Genomic DNA, 19,883 nt, shown 5'->3' with positions numbered 1-19,883 from the left:
TTGTGGTAAGGCCTTGTGAGCTACCAATTTTTGCCTTATTTGAACATGGCCTTGGGTCCACTAAAGTTTTCCAGTACCAAAAGTCCCAATATGGGTGATAAGCAAGAAAAGAGACAATGATACGTATCTTTACGGCCTCCTTTTAGGGGCCAGACCCATTATTCCAAGGTACTGTTTGCTAGGATATAGGTCCTAAAGCGTGGTCAAAACGTGAGATCCCGAATTCCGGAATTTGGGGCCAGAATCCCCAGCCTTTGACCTAAGCTCAGGCTTGCATGCACCTTCACCAACTGCCAGATGAACATTGCATATGAGGCTGATTTGCGAAAATTTGGCTCTCATCATGAGTTGGAAAATTGAAGCCAATAAGATAGCCATGGGGACGGGTGGAGATCAGGATGAATACGTCAGATTCACTCCCCCTGGTACAAACAATGGAATCTCGTATCGAATAACAACACTTCACGCATATTGATCCAAGAAGCTGAGTGTTCCACTGATGCAGAGACTCCTTAGTTGGAGATTTCTGGAACATGGCCTATTAATCCTCATTGGGTAGTTTTGTTCAGGTGGAATACTCTCTTTTCTCCAAGCTTCTTCGCAATATTCTTTCAGCTGCGTAGTATCACAAGACAAGGTGCCCGGCATATCATGAACGAGGTCACTATTTTCGATCGATATGAGTACAACATAGCCAATTCTGGCGCCTGGTTTTTGATATTTGGCAAACAAAAGGCGTACGAAGCCTCCAGGTACGTGGTAGGCGATCAAAGAGGCTTCGAACCCGAGAAAACCTGGAACATGACCTATCAATCCAGCCGTTGTCTCCACAAAATGCAGGACTGGAGCTGGAACAGAGGTCTAGAGGCGCCGTACATACTCTAGCGCGGTACAACCTGTACTTGCTCTCGGTCTCTGGATAATAGACCTGTTCCACCCCCTGTTTGAGCCGTGTATATAAGTAACAGTTATATGGGATCAGGTTGGACTATTAAGATAAATTGCATCTCCATACTTCGATACTCATCCACAACGCTCATATATTTGAGAATCCCCTCCCTGTCGCACACAGAGACGACATCGCAACAGGTAGGTATTATCTCACATCTTTCGTGTCACCTTTGGCTTTGAAATATCGAAATTATCAGTTTGCTAAACACTCACCGAAATCTGCATTAGTTCCTTTGTTGCCCGTCAGAGATTCCGTTGCCATCGTTGATATTAAAAATATCCACTACAATGGCTCAAGGCAATCGTATGAGAAGTCTTTATTCTGATCTTGAACGAACCATTATTGTGAATCCCCAAACCCTGTTGGATTATCTCCTTACATGCTACCCAATTTTTCTCATGCTGTTGTTTGTCGTGGTCTGTGTGATCCAAGTGGTCGTCGAGAGCAAGACCAAGCAAAAAGACCCGCAGAACAAAGATAGCCAGCTTTCCAGGCAGACCCGGAACCCGATGGCTTTCAGACAGGTTCAGCCTTTTTCCCGCACCGTCAAACAATGCTTCAACTGGCTCTCAGCTGGTGTGCTTGTGACGTTCCTTGCGGATGCGACGATCTATACCGCCCACGTTTTAATGGCGCGCTCCGAGTGTTGGTGGCGCGGGCAGTCTGCAGTGGTGCGTCTCTATGTGCTTCGTTGAACATTGTTATGTGTTAAGTCCTAACAACCGCAGATTTATATCACCGGCTCTATTTTTGCCTACACAGTTATCCTTGTCAGCATACTCGATACCACCCCGTCCCCGACGGCCACTCAGCTTACATGTTGGTCCTTCGCCATTCCTACCGAGCTCATCATCCTTACAGTCTCCCTCTCGCTTTATAACTCAGAACATTATGGGCCAGGAGTCGGAGACCCCAACGGAGGCGCGATGCACCAAAGGATCACCTTCTGGGAGTGTATGGAAGCGGTCCCCAACGGTGTCCGTATATTGATTCTAGTCTCTCTTGTTCTCCTCTACTGTACCAAGTCCGGTGCTCACATAGGCCATGATGGAGATTCGGAGGAAGACCAAGGTTGTGCGACTGAGACAACCAGGCTGCTGAACACTCCGCGCAGAAAGATTTCTCTTGTTAATGGTCACGTCTATGGTTCAACAAGTGGAATTGCGAGACCCGCGGAGCCCAAACCACGGAATTCCTGGGGGCGACCAGAAGTATTGCCATCTAGGAGCTATGTGGAGTATCCCAGTGGCTTCTCGCGTTTTTTTCCCTAAATGTGGCCCTCTGAGTTTCCCCGCCTACAGGCTGTGGCAGTGGTTTGTTTCCTTCTTGTGATTCTCCAGCGAGTTCTCAATGTGTGGATACCCATCCAGATTGGGACGATTACTACATCTTTGGCAAATCAACAAGATGGAAATGGCTTCCAACCACCGTGGTTTGAGGTCTCCATGTATGTTTTTTACCGCTGGCTGCAGGGAAATCTGGGGTCTTTGCGCTCTGGTCTCTGGATCCCAATAAGCCAGTATTCCTACCTGGGGCTCTCTACAGCTGGTTTCGAGCATGTTCACAGTCTCAGCTTGGATTTCCACCTGGAAAAACAGACGGGCGAGCTTTTATAAGCTCTGAACAAAGGCAAATCAATCAATTCATTCCTGGAACAAATAATATTTCAGTTCCTTCCTACGCTAGCTGATCTGGTTATCGCAATTGGATACTTCCTAGTTGCGTTTGACGTTTACTATGCCCTTGTGGTTGGAATCTCGGCACTTGTTTATGTTTATATTACCATTCGCATCGCTCAGAGGAATGCGAAGACCAGAAGAAAGATGGTCGATGCTTCGAGGCATGAGGATGCGATCAAGTAAGTTGAGGCAAATACCAATGATCCGAGTTACAAGAAGGCTGACATGCATGCACACACAGAAACGATTCGTTGGTGTCCTACGAAACGGTGAAATACTTCAATGCCGAACGACACGAGTTTGACCGATACCGTCGCGCTATCTGCAACTACCAGAATACGGAGTACTACACATTCCTCTGTGGGACCCTATTAAACGCCAGTCAAAACACTATCTTGTTGACCTGTTTACTGGTCACGTGCTTCATCGCTGTGTATCAAGTCTCTTCTCTCCAGCAACCCGTGGGTCGGTTTGTTACCTTGTTGATGTACATGGCCCAGTTACAAGGTCCCCTGAGCTTCTTCGGGGCCTTCTATGTCTCTATACAGTCGTCTTTGATCAATGCCGAGCGTATGTTGGAGCTTTTCAAAGAGCAGCCAACAGTCGCTGACAGCCATTGCGTTTCCCCCTTGGCCACTTGCCAGGGAAAAATCGAGTTCCGGGATGTTAGTTTCTCATATGATGCGCGGAATCCTGTGTTGACCGGACTCACGTTCACTTGTCAACCAGGAACGACTACAGCTTTGGTGGGAGAGTCTGGTGGGGGCAAATCTACTGTTCTCCGTCTCCTCTTCCGATCCTACAATCCTGAAAATGGCAAAATCCTCGTCGACGGACATGACGTCCAGGATATCACGATTGATTCTCTTCGTAAAAATATTGGTGTGGTTCCGCAGGATACGACACTTTTCAACGATACTCTGATGTACAATCTAAAGTACGCCGACACCGACGCAAGTGATGAAGATGTGCACCAGGCTTGTTCCAAGGCCGGAATTCATGACAAAATCGAGGGTTTCCCAGATGGCTACAACACCAAAGTTGGAGAGCGTGGGCTGCGCCTCAGCGGCGGTGAGAAGCAACGTGTGGCAATCGCTCGAGTTATCGTGAAAAACCCGAAAATCATACTGCTGGATGAAGCTACATCTGCGCTCGACACTAAAACCGAAGAGCATATCCAGACATCCCTAGCTAATCTCTCCAATGGCCGAACCACGCTCATCATTGCCCATCGGCTAAGCACCATCACGTCGGCAGACCTCATTTTAGTTCTCGGCGATGGCAAGGTGGCCGAGAGCGGCACCCATGAGGAACTAGTGAGTATGGAAGGCCTTTATGCCCGCATGTGGAGAAATCAAAAGGGCGAGGCAAAGCAAAGACAGGTAGAGTGCATTTAAGGGGATCAGCTGTACACAATTTCACATAACACTAGCTACATATACAACACGCTAGAAGAGCACCAAATGTTTGTCCCATAGTATGTACGCTTCGAGTTCTTGATGTCTTTGCCAAAACCGGAGAATCGCGTGGATTTAACAAGCACCCATTTCTGAGCAGCTATGATGCAATGACGAGGCCAATTAATCAACATGATGAAGATCTTTGGATGAGGACATAATTCTCTATGCAACCGCTTGGGCGACGTCACAGCTTATTACCAAGTCCAGATAGGAAGGCCAGACAAACACGTATATTTTCTACGGCGTCAAATTGTGCATAGCTTATTCAGTTCACACGTTGGTAACTACGACACTGTGAAGGTTTCAATTTCGCCATAACCTATAAATCAGAAAAATAGCATAGTATTAAAAAGTGAGGATCTGGTTGTAAGAGATTAAAGATTGAGGGCCTAGGTCTTCTCATAAAGCAAGCCATGCATGTGATCCAACACCACAGTAGCAATTCTGTCGAGGATGACATTGAACTTCGGATCGGGAGCCGGCTATCCTCGAAGCTTCCTGCATTCACGGGTACCCCAAGTTTGCGCATATTCTTGGGCGCCACAATTCCAGCCTGGGCAGATCCCGGGAGCACTCTGCAGATCAGGATAGGATTCACAAATTCAACAGCTCGGAGGCTTGAGTGAGACAAACATGTGCAATTACTAGCCACGAGCTTGTAATAAGTACCCAACTTATCTGACAAGATCTTGTATACAGAAAAAGATTCAGTCAGCACCCAATGTCGCCCGATTCGGCCTTCTCTCCGAATAATTCTCACAGCAATATGCAATATCTCGATGGACTTCATCCATTGAAGTGTATTTGCCATTCCAGCAACCAGAAATGATGGACCCTCAGACCAGAGCCTCCAAAGGCGGGAATTTTCGCTGCGAGAACAACCCCTCAACAACTCCACATCTGTGGTCGGACGGGTTACCTCATCAAAGCTACTCTTCTATTACACGGATACACTGTGACCATTAAGGCTACCACGACGGAGAGGAAGCATCTTTTTCAAGCGGAAGTGGGCAATTATCGCTACCTCAGCAGCTTGCAGAAACACCAGATCCCCGTCTGCCTCGGGACCTTTACACCCCGCGTTGCATATTGGTACCACGGCGCAGATGATGGTACTCGCCATACCCCGTTCCCCAAATGTCATGTATATTGAAATATACTTCTCAATATACTAATTATGATAGTTGCTGTGGTTCTAACATCGAGAAGTTTTAGGTAAAAAAGCTTGTTTATCTGGAGGCAAAGCAGCCATTCTTGAAGGGTTTAGATCGCTCACGGTCATTCGTTCCGCCTATAGGCGCGCTCGAAATCGGTTTCACCACCTTATTCTCTTTGGTTCTTTGCTAACCTGAATCCTGAAACAAACTAGTTTATTTTGTATTTAGCAGATTTCAAGATATCGAATTGTTTTGTAAATTCAGGGTCAGCATAGCTCTTTTTCGAAGGATTTTGATGGTAGGCTCATGTTACAGATGGTACCTGTATAATCCCAGAACTTAGATGAGAGATCATTAAGAAGCACTTGTACTAAATGCTTGCTTGTTTGTCTCGGTGTAGTACGGCACATCGGAAGATTAAGTGAAGCCCATTTGTCGAGCTTGATAGTTCTTGATAGACATCGAAGGCTATAGGGCGAATCAAAATTAATTTCACCATTTTCTCTCTTTGATTGCTTTGCTTCTCAGACTCTATTTTTAGTGACGCCCTAAATAGCAACTATTGATTTTTATTGGCTTCTCCTTTTACTGTTTTTTCTTGTTGCTCTGCCAATGTAGCTCATAAGGAGCCACGGCCTAAACCGCTTGCTTCCTGCTTCGACCAGCAAAAATGAGCGGAAGCTGGCTTGTCTCCTTCATTGATCACATCCAAGGGGCATTCTTATAATTGACACTTTGTATCCCAACATCACGAATAATAAATCTGTAAACACCTTTACAGTATGCGTGCGACAACCACTGCTTCTCAGAGTCAATATATATATAATAAAATATTCCTTCAATAGTTCGTGGAAGCTTTTTATGACTAGTCAAATAACTACACGCAGCACAATATGCCTTTACTTCGGCAGGTTTCTAAATTCGGGCAACAACTGAATTCTATTGACTGTAGATTACCAAGCCGAAAAGCCTAATTGAGGAACAGGAGCTTATGGGACATAGCATCGATTACACTACTTTGGAAATTGAATACGATGGTCATGGGGTTCCCGATTTCCATCGATGCTTTGGTATCGACAGAGTCCTGAGACAGACACAAAAGTGGGAATTTTGTTTAAGGGTGAGAAATAAGCTCCCTAACATAGTCCACCAGGCGGGTATCACAGAAGACTGGAGTACACAAAAGGCATGGGCTTTAGCCTCGGGCCTGTTTTTCCTACGACAAGGATGGAAATTTATATTTACCACGAAAGGAAAATAACACCATGCTGCTCAATATTTGAAAGAGGTTCAATTTTACTATAGTCCCTGGGATCCAGACTTTCCGAGTACGTCGCTTTTCGAAGACTTTCCGCGACTTGACAGGTCCCGTAAAGGGGGGATAGTCACATGAGAGGCTTGATGAAGAGACAAAATATGACTGGCATTGGATGAAGTGGACACCGAATACACCCCAAATCCCTGTGTCGAGTTCAAAGTGATAATGAATCGAATTGCGAAACGTGGTCTACGAACCCATGCGCTCCAAGCAACTTTTGAACACCCGACCTCCACTCCCATGGGGTATCTGTAGCTGAGTCCGGAAGATCCAGTCCACTGTTTATTCGAAACTTGGTTCGAATCCATCCTCTAGGAAAAAAACCCGCAACCTCCCAATCAATGATACCGACGTCGCCGGTCTCCGGAATCTCCTCCACAATGATATTTCCAGGGGCGAGATCAGCATGATAAAATACAAATTTGGAGCAATCCATTTCCATCAAAGCACATTCTCGTTGGAGGTTTTGGGGAGTATAGTCTGCCTCCGCCCCGTATCTGATGAGGAACGGCTCAAGGACGTTTTTCCCATCCACGCCACTAAGCATGTCGCCTTCCCGACTCTCGAGGAATTTGCAGATGTTCACTATGGCGTTCATGTAGTGATTTCTCCATTTTTCATCTAGCGTGGACCAGGCATTTGCAAGGGTTCGGCCTCGCACCCTACTCAGAAAGAGATAAGACCGACCACCTAGTTCGGTGTGGTGCAAGACCTGAGGGATTTCGAAATCAGGCCGCAGTTTATGAACAAATGACAATGTTGCGGCCTCTGGTGTTGTACCAAGAACGCGAAGTTTGACCTTGCAAAAAGCGCTGTTTCCTACCGACCAGACTGCCGAGCTATCGCCGACATCGTAGACTAATCGGAACGGATCATTCTCCGACAACGGTACGGTTGGAGGCGGAGGGGCAGATGCGTTGGTGAGAGTATAGCTGACATCGTCGCCTTCATCGTACCAGGTACAGGTATCAGAATAGCCTTTTGACCGACGGAGTTGTAGCGGACCGATAAGCCAGGTATTTGCATCCACCTGTTTGATTGACTCTCTGACAGGATCGTTCATGATCTTGATTATGGTAGGCTATCAAGCGTTATTGATCTTAAATTCATCAAATTGTGGAGGTGACTGATAAATGGAGGAAATATATTCAATAGAGTTGAGTCGCGATATGAAGAAAATTAAGAGAGAGAGAAGTTGTGGCGATTATATACGTTCAAAGGGGTGGAAAATAACACTGCTTACGCTGCAGCAAGAATGATCCAATCATAATTTGGTTGGCGGCAACCTGAAAGTGGGTCCTTAGAAGAACATCAATTGACTGGAGACTTGGAGGCAGTAATGAATTAATACGACGAATCTCATAACGGGGGGCAGATGTGATGGACAGGGGAGGGTTTTAAGCCGTCCCACTGGGGTTCCCAAGAGTTGAGGCGCCTTATTCCTCGTTTCACTGTAGCCATTTCGCATGGTGTTTTTGGCCGGCGCCACTGGGACACAAAACAAGTATTTAATTTATTTCGCACTTTGTTTTAGCAAGTTATGAATACTATTCATGGTCCTTCGCTTTACAAAGTTGTTTTTGACTAGTAACATAGAATCCTAGAGGAACCAGTTATATTGATGAAGTCGGGCCATATGTATCTTAGATTGGCTTATTCTAGTGCGTACTGTGTACAATAATGGATATTTACCTGTTTGGAGAGCCTGCTGGAAGTTTACCAAGTCCGCTTGTCAAAGTGAAATATATTACGATATGATAAGTGTCCAATTCATTGGGAATGAACTTCGCGTAAAGCTTGCTAATATGTTGAATATCATGTTTAGAGCATTACTCATATCCTTAGGACATCTCATGCTCCTTAGATGTTGAATTGTTGCATATATGTCACTGTTCTTTCCAGCTGTATCTGAATCCACCATCGAAGTGCAACAGGAAGATTCGCAGCAATGCCTGTTGATTGATTAGAGTTGCTGAGGTTCTGGAGATAAGCGTAAAACATACAAGGATTCTGTGTCCATTGGAAGACAATTTAGACGCTTTGTGAAAGCTCGGTACCGCAAATTTTGGTTCCGCCTTTGCCATCGCTGACGGTATTGCCGCAGAATTTGACATAAGTCGGGTTGCCCTGCCCACAAACTCTGCAATTGGCCATGTCAACCGGCTGGGTCTCTTTATCGATGATGGCCATTGCTAGTGACGATTGTTGTATAGAAGTTTGTGATTGAAGTCGTAAATCGCTGGTCTGAATGACTCGGGGTGTTTGAATATGTTTTCCAACCGGATAGGCTGAAGAATGGTGGTCCCTTATATATCATTCGAATCTGCACGGTTCTCTGTTAATGACAGTCGACCGAGTCATTTCCCAGAGGGCTCCAAGCACTCCATTCCATACTGTCTATACAGCTACGCTCCTGGATGTGGGGTGTATCACAAATTACGAAGATCACGCAGGATCACGCAGGATCACACAGGCTCGTAGGCACTTGGCATATGATAGGTCTGACTCATCCAACTTATTTGACAACCTCTAATTGGAATCAGACGGGGGGTTTGGCAGAGTTGGGTTTTGCAGAGTTGGGTTTGGCAGAGTTGGGTTTGGCAGAGTTGGGTTTGACAGAGTTGGGTTTGGCAGAGTTGGGTTTGGCAGAGTTGGGTTTGGCAGAGTTGGGTTTGGCAGAGTTGGGTTTGGCAGAGTTGGGTTTGGCAGAGTTGGGTTTGACAGAGTTGGGTTTGACAGAGTTGGGTTTGGCAGAGTGGGGTTTGGCAGAGTGGGGTTTGACAGAGTTGGGTTTGAGAAAGTTGGGTTTGACAGAGTTGGGTTTGACAGAGTTGGGTTTGACGGAGTTGGGTTTGACGGAGTTGGGTTTGACGGAGTTGGGTTTGACGGAGTTGGGTTTGACGGAGTTGGGTTTGACGGAGTTGGGTTTGACGGAGTTGGGTTTGGCAGAGTTGGGTTTGACCCTCCGACAAGCGAAGTGGTTATGCAAGACATGCTTATTACAAGCGGAGAGTGCCGTTGGCTAAGGCGAGTGAGCTGCCTATTTCCGTTCTGGTATAAAACGTTCTGTTGTAAAACATAATCTCGAAATCCTGGTAAAACATTCCAATTCACCAAAGGTAGCATTGCTCAGCCCATAATTGTTTGATTGCCTAGTATCGAAGAGGGGGGGGAAGGAAGGGCCCTGCGAAATCCTCTGTCAAACCCAACTCTGCCAAACCCAATCCAAGTCGTCGAAAAAGCAAGAAATGAGCCTTTCATCAATATCTGCTCTCAGTACGACCTGTAACTCTTGTTGCCAGAGGGCATTAAGCCAACTTCTAGGAACTTGAGATGGCAGAAATTGGGGAGAAATTGCCTTACAATGCCTGGAACGTCCTGTTAATTAATGGCCCTGAGTTCCGGCTTCACACTCTCTGCAGGTTTTATCTATTCTATATTGATTGCTGTCAATGCAAATTGACTTGTGTCATTATGCAAATCAAGATTACAGCAATAGTAGGCATATGCAACAGAAACACTACCACGTATGGCCGGCATAATGGCGCCACGTATACCAAACTAGGCAAAAATTGGCTGATCGGGTTCAATGTTAATTATGCGAAGCATACATAAGACAACAATCTCACGATCTGGCTGAGAAGGCACACCGCCAATGTCGACGTATGGTGGGTATCACCTGACTTTTGAGTCACGGGACGCTTAGGCGCCATTCACTCCCCGGGCAAGCAGCGGTCCGGGCTAGAAAGAGAAAACAAAGCAGTGCCAACCTACTATAGTGGTTCTACAACTATACTCATGTACAACTGTACTTAAGTTTACAACCTCGTCGCCTCTTTTTCGGCCTGAAGGTGGTGGTGGGCAATCAATTACTGCCTGACGAAATCACCTGCTCTTCAACCCCCACCTCCTGCCCCACCTTAGAATTTTACGCAAATTGCAAACCTGGATAAACCACATCATCAGCTGCCTTCAAATTATCATCAACTTACCATATTAATTTCCGTCCGATCTCATAGCAAGGCTTCATTCCCAACAACCATCACATTATCACGTTTACCGAGCCGCCTCATCACGCCAACTCACCTGGCACGAAATCGACCCAAACCCGACTCATCACCACCTAGCTGCGTTCGAGGTATTGCTATGAAAACTCTTCTCCTCCTGAGTGACGAATCTTACTGATATTGAAAATAGTGGGCATCGTATCCCTCGTATACTGGATTTTTACAGGCTGTTATGACAATAACGAAAGAAGATTTGGTATGCCGCCTTTGTGAGAGTCTGGTGTATATTGCTGATTTAATTATGCTAGATATCGCGGTGGGATCCGCTTTCTGCGGACGACAGCCGGCTGCAAAGTCTCAACAAATATGTTGCGCTGGAGGTCATCGACCCCGCATCTAACGATCGACAACTTCTTTGCCGAGATTGCGAAGATGTCGTTTTCTTCGATGCGGGCAGTGAGATTTGGAGTACAAAGGATCCTGATGGCCAGATAGAGCGCCGGAACGGTCTGATGGTGCTCCCAAAGGAAATTTCAGTGACAGTCTATAGAGGATACTTTTCTGTTAGCTGAATAAGGTCTGCGCTATATTTGTGTCATAGCCTATTCGAAGCTCCACATGACAAAATCTCCTCACTTTCACGCATTCCGTTGTATCCAAAAATCCATTTTCCTTCTCCCATTTCCGTAAATCGCTTTTCTCAATGGCATTTGCGATTGTATCACCGAAGACTTTTCTAAGCTGTGTCGTGAAAACGCCTGGTCCTGACCCACAAAGCAATGGGTGTATCCCAGCAGTTTCCATATCCAGCCAGATAACCGCATCGCCATCGCCCCGACCCCGCGGGAATCTCGATCGCACACAGTCTGTTATATTTGGATCGTTTATACGCGGAGGGACGGGGCGAATGGCTGTTGCAACCTGTATTGGAAACACCTTTTCGATGTTTGTCCAAGGCGCCGCAGGAAACTCGAAGGCGCCGGGCTGTATAGCTGTTATGCGAGGTTTGAGAACTGGCCCAGTCTCTGTTGTGATTGTTAGTGGGTTACCGTCCTTTTTATAGCTTGTTTGAGCTCTTACCGTCATCCATCTGATCATCTGGTTCTGTATAGACCGATGCCAGGGAAGCTGTGTAGTATGCATGAAAAGGTTTCCCCAGAGATGCAGCGGACAAACGGTCCAGGCGCTTGGAAACCTCCGGACGATCGAGACATGAGACCCCTACATTCTTCATATAGGTCTGGATATCTGACGCTCTCAGATGGCGAACGACGTATTGAAGGCGTCTCTCTTCGAAACTAATAGAGCAGAAAGCCAAACCGTCCCAGCTTAGCTTACGGAGCTCCACAGCGAAGTCAGGCTTAAATGCATTATCGTTAACACAACGCATGAACGCATCGCACTTTGAAAGAGTATTGGAGTCCAATGAAAGTGTCGCCGCAAGGCGGGCCCTGGCGTGCTCGAGGCCTTCAACTATCTTGATCTGCTCACGGAGTATCGTCAATTCCTTTTTTATCTCGTTCAAAGATTCCGGATGAGCGTAGAGGTTAAAATCGTAAATACCCATTTTGGTCGAGTTGGGTTTGACGGAGTTGGGTTTGACGGAGTTGGGTTTGACAGAGTTGGGTTTGACAGAGTTGGGTTTGACAGAGTTGGGTTTGACAGAGTTGGGTTTGACGGAGTTCATACCCACTTACATAAGCACGGCCCATGCGTGTAACTAGTTCGATGAGTGATTGGTCAATCAAATGCAGTCTTGTGATGCTCCTGGGATACATCTCCGCTCACGTAAGGTAGCGTCGGTTAGTACTCAGACGCCTACAAGTTTGATTGGCTACAAATGACAAGGAATCGATGTCACACGAGTCAGACTCCACTTCATGGGGTGTGACTTATGGGCGTTTGTCAATCTCCGATCCACTTTTCGCTACTGAATACGGGCGTTCTCATTTCGAGACCGTATTTAATGCTCCGATGAAAATAATATTACGCTATTACACTACAGTAAGGCAAAGAGGCCAGTCAACGAGTCAAACGACAAACACCTCGTCGAGTGATGTAAGGACCGAACCATGCGCATAGCAGATTTATCGAAGGAAAGCCTTGGGATCACTGAATTCCATCTAGAAAGGCAAACCAAGTGCGGAGTACGTACACGAAAGAAGATATTGGTGTATTCAGCGGCGAGCTGCGACATGGCTTCCCGAGACTTCTACGGCGCTAAGCAGAGGGGCAGCGTTTTGAAATGTCCGCGGCGCGGAGTTTACTACATGTCATTTGCTACCCCTTCAACGCCCCCCTCAACTCGCTGCATCCTCCACTTGCGACCTCTCGGGATAGGCTAGGAATTGGTTCCTGGGAGCAACCCCGGTCATACAGGGTGGAGCTTTCCCAGAAGCGGCATGCGGATGAATATACATTCTCACTGCACTATCTCTCGTCTTTTTTGGGGTTTTGTTTCGATTATCCTATCTCCTGACATCATTTGCCTCGTTTACATACCTAGCCGCTCAAAAGACACCTCTGTGGTATGAGAAGACCAACCCGCTAGATATGATGGCTTTAACTGACTCTACAGATTCCAGCAGCCAGGTGACGACGAATCCAATGCCTTTACCGCGACTCAACTTTCTCCGTGAACGAGAACAACGCTCGGCTTGCCTCGGTCGCTTGGAAAATGCACTCGAGCCAAGTCAACCTTGGCCAGAGAGTTTGTCCGGACAGTATCTAGAGAGTCACGGATTAGAAGGCTGCCTACAGCGTATCATAGGCTGTAATCCTTCCTTTCTAGATGACGAAACCGATAACACACGTCTTGGTTGGCTGAAGATTATCAGGCACGGCGTGTTTAACAGAAAAGCGATGGATCTTCCCAATGCTCCATTAATGGAAGGCACATCAAGATAGACCAGCACATGGACAAAAAGATTGATGATGGCCGCCGTTTCATCGAAAACATGGAAACAAATGCCTTGAAAATCAAGCTCAGCGAGGAGTTGATTACCAAGGAACTACAAGATGCTCAGATTCGTATGTCATCCCCTCCACCTCCCGATGGTAATCTAACCAAAGCAGGCATACAGTCGTTATCTAAGCTTCAATCGGTAGTCATGGAACGCCTGGCAAACCTTCAAGCCATAGCCCAAGACATGCCATCCTGTGAGCTAGCTCCCATTGAAGCCCTACGCGACGGAAGCCCCGCAAGCAGGTCGGAAACACTTTAGGATATTGACCGCGATTTAACGACTACTGGTTGTTGCTGCTAGTCTACAAATCCAAGGCCGACTTTCCTATTCCTACAATATAGAACTTCTATTTCACATTACGATGGTAGAATTTGCTCCTTCTTGTGACGGCCTCAATGATCTTGCCGGTTCGTTCTGGTTGATGGTTGATGGGGCATGGATGGTATGGGTAAATCCTGTAGCAAACAACGCTTGAACTGTGCCTCCACCTACAGCGTCAAGAAGGCTGCAGTGCTGGATGAAAAATATGACATCCTATCAGGAGCCGCTGCAGCTCTCGGCGAAGAGAACGAAACTACTGTCGCCAAAATCGCGTGGCTCAGCAGCAAGGAGGCCGCGAAGGCCTATGGGTCCATGGTCGTGTACCTAACCAAAGGCACTGACGCACGGAGGCTGTTGGCCGACGGATACTTCCACGTCGGAGGAGAATCTGGGACAACCAGCGTCTTTGAACATCGACCACGACCGACACAATGCTACAATTGCCAGGAGATTGGCCATAAGGCATTCCAATGCAAGAACATCCAGAAGTGCGCAAAATGCGCAACGGAGGGCCATCGCCACAGCAACTGCGACCAAACGGTCCCAAAGTGTGTCCTATGCGCAGGCCCACATGAATCGTACAGCAAAAATTGCCGAAAGCTCTATCCGTCACGTCATGAATAAAACACTCCGAATAATCCAACTAAATGTGAGGAAACAGGGAGCGGTGCATGACAGTTTGATGAACGACGAAGAAACTCAGAACGCAGTGGCGTTAGCGATTCAGGAACCCCAAGCGAGGAGAATTCAAGGCCGGCTCTTGACAACCCCGATGGGACATCACCAGTGGACAAAGATGGTTCCTTCCACTTGGAGGGAAGGCAGATGGGCAATACGAAGCATGCTCTGGATCAATAAGGATGTGGAAGCGGAGCAAGTGCGGATCGATTCACCGGATCTGACAGCAGCGGTCATCCGGCTCCCCGGGCGACCGATTTTTATGGCATCGGTCTATGTAGAGGGAGGGGATGCCTCGGCGTTGGACGACGCATGCGATCACCTCAGGAAAGCAATTGCAAAAGTACGGCGAGACACGGGGACGGTGATGGAGACCTTGGTCGTGGGAGACTTTAACCGCCACGATCAACTCTGGGGAGGAGACAACGTGTCCTTGGGAAGGCAAGGCGAAGCGGATCCAATCATCGACATCATGAATGAATTTGCTCTCAGCAGTCTACTCGGACGAGGCACAAAGACATGGCACGGGGGAGGACAGAGTGGGGACTGCGAGTCCACGATTGACCTCGTCCTGGCGTCGGAAAACCTGGCAGACTCCATGGTTAAGTGTGCAATACATGGGACGGAGCACGGCTCGGACCACCGCGCCATTGAGACTGTATTCGATACCCCGTGGCCGATCCCAAAGCATCAGGAACGACTTCTACTGAAGAACGCGCCATGGAAAGAGATTAATGCTAGAATCGTGAGCACCCTGGCCGCCACTCCGTCGGAAGGCACAGTGCAGCAGAAAACCGATCGACTGATGTCTGCGGTCTCGGAAGCGGTGCATACTTTGACCCCAAAGGCAAAGCCATCACCACACGCGAAACGATGGTGGACAGCCGACTTAACACAGCTGCGCCATATATACACATACTGGCGAAATCATGCTCGCTCGGAGCGCCGGGCGGGACGAAAAGTACCGCACCTGGAAAAGACAGCCCAAAGTGCGGCGAAACAATACCACGATGCCATCCGCAAACAAAAGAAGAAGCACTGGAATGAGTTTCTCGCAGACAACGATAACATCTGGAAAGCCGCTAAATACCTGAAGTCGGGAGAGGACGCAGCATTCGGGAAGCTACCGCAGCTCGTCAGAGCAGACGGGACTGCCACCACGGATCATCAAGAGCAAGCAGAAGAGCTGCTGTCCAAATTCTTTCCCCCTCTGCCTGACGTTATTGACGACGAGGGGACCAGACCACAAAGAGAGCCGGTGGGAATGCCTGCTCTCAGCCTGGAGGAGGTAGAACGACAGCTTTTTGCAGCGAAATCATGGAAGGCGCCGGGTGAAGACGGTCTACCGGCGATAGTCTGGAAGATGACGTGGCCCACGGTCAAGCACAGGGTTCTCGACTTGTTCCAGGCGTCACTGGAAGAAGGCAGGTTGCCGAGACAGTGGAGACACACGAAGATCATACCGCTCAAAAAGCCGAACAAGGAAAACTACACCATTGCGAAGGCATGGAGGCCAAATTCGCTCCTCGCGACGCTGGGCAAGATACTGGAATCCGTGGTTGCAGAAAGGATCTCGCACGCTGTGGAGACACACGGCTTGCTCCCGACCAGCCATTTCGGAGCCCGAAAGCAACGGTCCGCGGAGCAGGCGCTTGTGCTCTTGCAAGAGCAGATCTACACAGCGTGGCGTGGCCGACGGGTGTTGAGTTTGATCAGCTTCGATGTTAAAGGCGCCTACAACGGTGTGTGCAAAGAGCGACTGCTCCAGAGAATGAAAGCGCGAGGTATACCAGTTGACCTGCTCCGGTGGGTCGAAGCGTTCTGCTCGGAACGAACGGCTACCATTCAAATCAATGGGCAAGTGTCGGAGGTCCAGAGCCTTCCACAGGCTGGCCTACCTCAGGGCTCGCCCCTGTCCCCGATCCTATTCCTCTTCTTTAATGCAGACCTCGTACAAAGACAGATCGACAGCCAGGGCGGAGCGATGGCGTTCGTGGACTACGCGTCCAATATCTGGATGCACGCATGCAAGGATAAGGCCATGGGGCCGATCAACCGCGTCCAAAGGGTAGGAGCGCAGGCGATTGTAGGAACATTCCTCACAGTTGCGACCAGTGTAGCAGAGGCGGAGGCCCACCTTGCCACTGTTCAACACCGTTTCTGGAGACGAGCCGTGAAGATGTGGACGGACATACATACCCTGCCAGAAACCAACCCTCTCCGCAGGAATACAGGACGGATCAAGAAATTCAGAAGATACCATCGTTCGCCGCTGTATCAAGTAGCAGACGCGCTGAAGAACATTGAGATGGAAACACTGGAAACCATCAATCCGTTCACATTGGCACCATGGGAAGTACGCGTACAGGTTGGCGTTGAAGCAACTCCGCAGTCACCGACCGTACCAGGCGGGTTAATGCAGATCGCAACCAGCAGTTCGGCACGGAACGAGCTGGTCGGATTTGGGGTGGCGATCGAGAGGCAGCCACCTCGGTATCGAAAACTGAAATTGAAGACCCTTTTCGTCACATTGGGTGCAAGAGCAGAGCAAAATCCGTTCTCTGCGGAGCTAGCAGCAATGGCACATGCATTGAACATGGTAGTTGGACTGAAAGATTACAGGATTACGCTGCTCACGAGCAACAAAGCGGCGGCTCTAACACTAAGGAATCCTCGACAACAGTCAGGCCAGGAATTCGTCTGCCAACTGTACAAGTTGATGAGAAAGCTACGGAGAAATGGAAACCAGATCAATATCCGGTGGATCTCAACGAGCGAAGACAATAAACTGCGGGGTCTGGCTAAAGAACAGACCAGAGCCGCGACACAAGAAGATGCTCTCCCGCAAGAACGCGTCCCGAGAATGAAGTCAACAACACTAAATATCGCACGGTCCCAAGCAGTCCCCAGCAATGACCTGCCAGTGAACGTAGGGAGACACGCAAAACGAGTTGATGCAGCACTCCCAGGCAAACACACCCGGCAGCTGTATGACCGATTATCGTGGAAAGAAGCGAGCGTTCTGGCTCAACTCCGAACCGACATGGCAAGACTCAATGGATATCTATATCGAATCAAAGTAGCAGACACGGACCAGTGTGCGTGTGGACAAGCGAGAGAGACCGTGGAGCACTTCCTATTTCGATGTCAAAAATGGACGGCGCACCGGACGGAACTACTACAATGTACCAACACCCACCGAGGAAATATATCCTTCTTCCTAGGAGGAAAGTCGCCTTCGATGATCAGAAGTGGACGCCGAACTTAGAGGCGGTACGGGCCTCAATACGATTCGCCATCGCCACGGGCCGACTCGAGGCCACCTAACCACGCCGACGAACATAAATCACCCCCCCTTTCGCCGATCTAACCCACCAACCACCTCGTGTTACAGACGGTAGACGCGCTTCAACTGCCGAAAATAGGATGTTGAACACTTGGAGAAGCGCCTTCAAGCCAGCCTACTAACAAAATTACTAACCCACGAGGATCCGCTGCGATACGGACATCTGAGATGACATATTTTGCAAGGCTTTATGTAAGGGCTCGGAGGAGACACAGTACTGTATATATTATGACATGTATAGTAGATCAGAGATAGTTGCCCTTTCGGCTTAGCCGCCGGGCGTTAATAAATTGTTTGTTTGTATGACAACAAAGCGACTCCGACATGGGATACAGAAACAATGGGGCCTCCACAGCGACTATGTCAGCGCCTATCAACGCCTCCGAAAAGCTACGTTAGAGCCAACGATCTCTCCATTCCGTCCGTCTGTGGAACTCCGGTTTATTTACTATACACTTTTCCATATGAGGCAGCAGGATCTCATATCATGGACCATCGCTAAGTGTCCTTCGTGCTTTCGGTTTCTCCTTCTTCATCGAACAATTTTTCCGTCCTATTACAACTGCGATGGCGAAAGTCTTCTTTACATGGCTCTTCTACACAAAAGAAAGGCCTCTGCCAAAATCATTATGTACCTGCAGCTTGACCATAAATGACTTAGCTTCGCCTCTATGGTTGGCTAATGAGCAAGTCGGGCCCTCAGCTCTCGATATCGCTCACTCCAACCGTGTTGCTATGGAGAAGGACATGCATTGGGGCAATTTCCAAAAATATCGGAAATCGAAATATTCTTATCACTCCTGCATGCTTCATTCTTTGAAGAAGCATCCGCAAAGGTCACAAATGAGGGGTTTCCATGCTGAGCGAACAATCCATGATCATCCAGGGATTACAAGCCTTATTCACTTAGCCCGAGTTCCTCAACCTACAACTTTATACGGACATCGTGATGTGAAATGCTAGAGCCATATATATTCATTCTCGAAATCGCTTTAACCAACACACACATACCAGGAACCAATGGCCCGGCCCCACGCCCAAAGATGTCAAATATACCATCGATCGAAATCAAATTCTAGGCGTCAGTAGCCAATAGGTGAAAATTTGCAAATAGGTACTTTCTCCTAACGTGAGATGAGAAGCGGGATACGATCGCCACGAAACTGCTACTGCTATTACCTTCATTTGACGATGGCGATATTAGATATGAATTAATGAAGGCCGGAGACATAGTTCAAATAACCCATCTTGGCTTGAAAGTCCTATACAACTCAGGCTAGCTTTCAATATGAAATCTTTATACCGCCTGGGAACGTTGCCAGCGCCACCATTTGTCAATATGCGGCTGCCCACTAACAGTTGCCAACAACCGACTCAGCGAAATGGTAGATGGCACTTCGGGGAAATAATCCATTCTTTTCGGTTCCTCAAGATCTGGTATCTCCTCACAGATATCACATCCATCACGTGGCTTGTCTCCATGCCCAAGCTGATGTTCGATTTGACCAGCGCTCGAATCACTTTCCCATTTCTCGTGGTCTTCTTTAAATCTTTCATAGCAGCCGATATCAAACGCTCGACCCTCATATTGGAACCAGTCTTCAATTGCTTTGGTGGAGGATTCGATTGAAACTTTAGTGCCTGGTGGACTAGCTATCCAGCCATCCATTTTTAGATGCCCGGCCCTGAGAAAGTTGATAAAGTCGGGGATGTAACGCATACCAAGAAATTTGCAAGAACATTTTCTCTGATGACTCGCTTTACGCTTGCAATCATGGTCAACGTAAACCCTGGCAAAATAATCATAAGAAGGACAGAGCCGAATCAGGAAATAGGACCTTGTTTGAAGAGCATAATCATCCTGATATATTGGCTTCATCATTACATCATAACTGCGCAGAGATAGGTGCTGGTGAACCCATGCGGTCGTCTGATTTTGGTAAAGAAAACAGGAAAAACAAAAGCAGTTTGAGACAAAAGTCAGATAGTCCTTCAGCGG

At 47.9% G+C, this 19,883-nt stretch overlaps 7 protein-coding genes across 7 annotated transcripts; 3 read left to right on the top strand and 4 right to left on the bottom strand.

The window, feature by feature from the left end:
* Positions 1-1,350: 1,350 nt before the first annotated feature.
* On the top strand, positions 1,351-4,028 carry N7471_010688 (uncharacterized protein; the record flags this gene model as incomplete). The annotated part of the gene is made up of 4 exons (XM_057283407.1): positions 1,351-1,623; positions 1,681-2,026; positions 2,672-2,810; positions 2,873-4,028. The coding sequence occupies 4 exons, from the start codon at positions 1,351-1,353 to the stop codon at positions 4,026-4,028; spliced, it is 1,914 nt and encodes a 637-aa protein (XP_057132386.1).
* Positions 4,029-6,720: 2,692 nt separating this feature from the next.
* Positions 6,721-7,629, bottom strand: N7471_010687 (uncharacterized protein; the record flags this gene model as incomplete). Its single annotated transcript, XM_057283406.1, has 1 exon — positions 6,721-7,629. One exon carries the CDS (start codon positions 7,627-7,629, stop codon positions 6,721-6,723), a length of 909 nt encoding a protein of 302 aa, XP_057132385.1.
* A 1,476-nt stretch (positions 7,630-9,105) lies between these two features.
* Positions 9,106-9,692, bottom strand: N7471_010686 (uncharacterized protein; the record flags this gene model as incomplete). Its single annotated transcript, XM_057283405.1, has 2 exons — positions 9,106-9,588; positions 9,681-9,692. The coding sequence occupies 2 exons, from the start codon at positions 9,690-9,692 to the stop codon at positions 9,106-9,108; spliced, it is 495 nt and encodes a 164-aa protein (XP_057132384.1).
* A 1,180-nt stretch (positions 9,693-10,872) lies between these two features.
* Positions 10,873-12,140, bottom strand: N7471_010685 (uncharacterized protein; the record flags this gene model as incomplete). Its single annotated transcript, XM_057283404.1, has 3 exons — positions 10,873-11,091; positions 11,210-11,598; positions 11,654-12,140. The coding sequence occupies 3 exons, from the start codon at positions 12,138-12,140 to the stop codon at positions 10,873-10,875; spliced, it is 1,095 nt and encodes a 364-aa protein (XP_057132383.1).
* A 1,348-nt stretch (positions 12,141-13,488) lies between these two features.
* Positions 13,489-13,797, top strand: N7471_010684 (uncharacterized protein; the record flags this gene model as incomplete). The annotated part of the gene is made up of 1 exon (XM_057283403.1): positions 13,489-13,797. The coding sequence occupies one exon, from the start codon at positions 13,489-13,491 to the stop codon at positions 13,795-13,797; it is 309 nt and encodes a 102-aa protein (XP_057132382.1).
* A 177-nt stretch (positions 13,798-13,974) lies between these two features.
* N7471_010683 (uncharacterized protein) lies at positions 13,975-16,450 on the top strand (the record flags this gene model as incomplete). Its single annotated transcript, XM_057283402.1, has 2 exons — positions 13,975-14,408; positions 14,461-16,450. Coding segments are annotated over 2 exons (2,424 nt in total), but the record flags the coding sequence as incomplete, so codon positions are not given.
* A 2,731-nt stretch (positions 16,451-19,181) lies between these two features.
* On the bottom strand, positions 19,182-19,553 carry N7471_010682 (uncharacterized protein; the record flags this gene model as incomplete). Its single annotated transcript, XM_057283401.1, has 1 exon — positions 19,182-19,553. One exon carries the CDS (start codon positions 19,551-19,553, stop codon positions 19,182-19,184), a length of 372 nt encoding a protein of 123 aa, XP_057132380.1.
* Positions 19,554-19,883: the final 330 nt, after the last annotated feature.

The sequence above is a fragment of the Penicillium samsonianum genome, assembly GCF_028829775.1.
Source record: "Penicillium samsonianum strain IBT 33392 chromosome Unknown utg000006l_segment0_segment0, whole genome shotgun sequence".
Taxonomy (NCBI): domain Eukaryota; kingdom Fungi; phylum Ascomycota; class Eurotiomycetes; order Eurotiales; family Aspergillaceae; genus Penicillium; species Penicillium samsonianum.
This window is presented reverse-complemented; position numbering and strand designations above follow the sequence as displayed.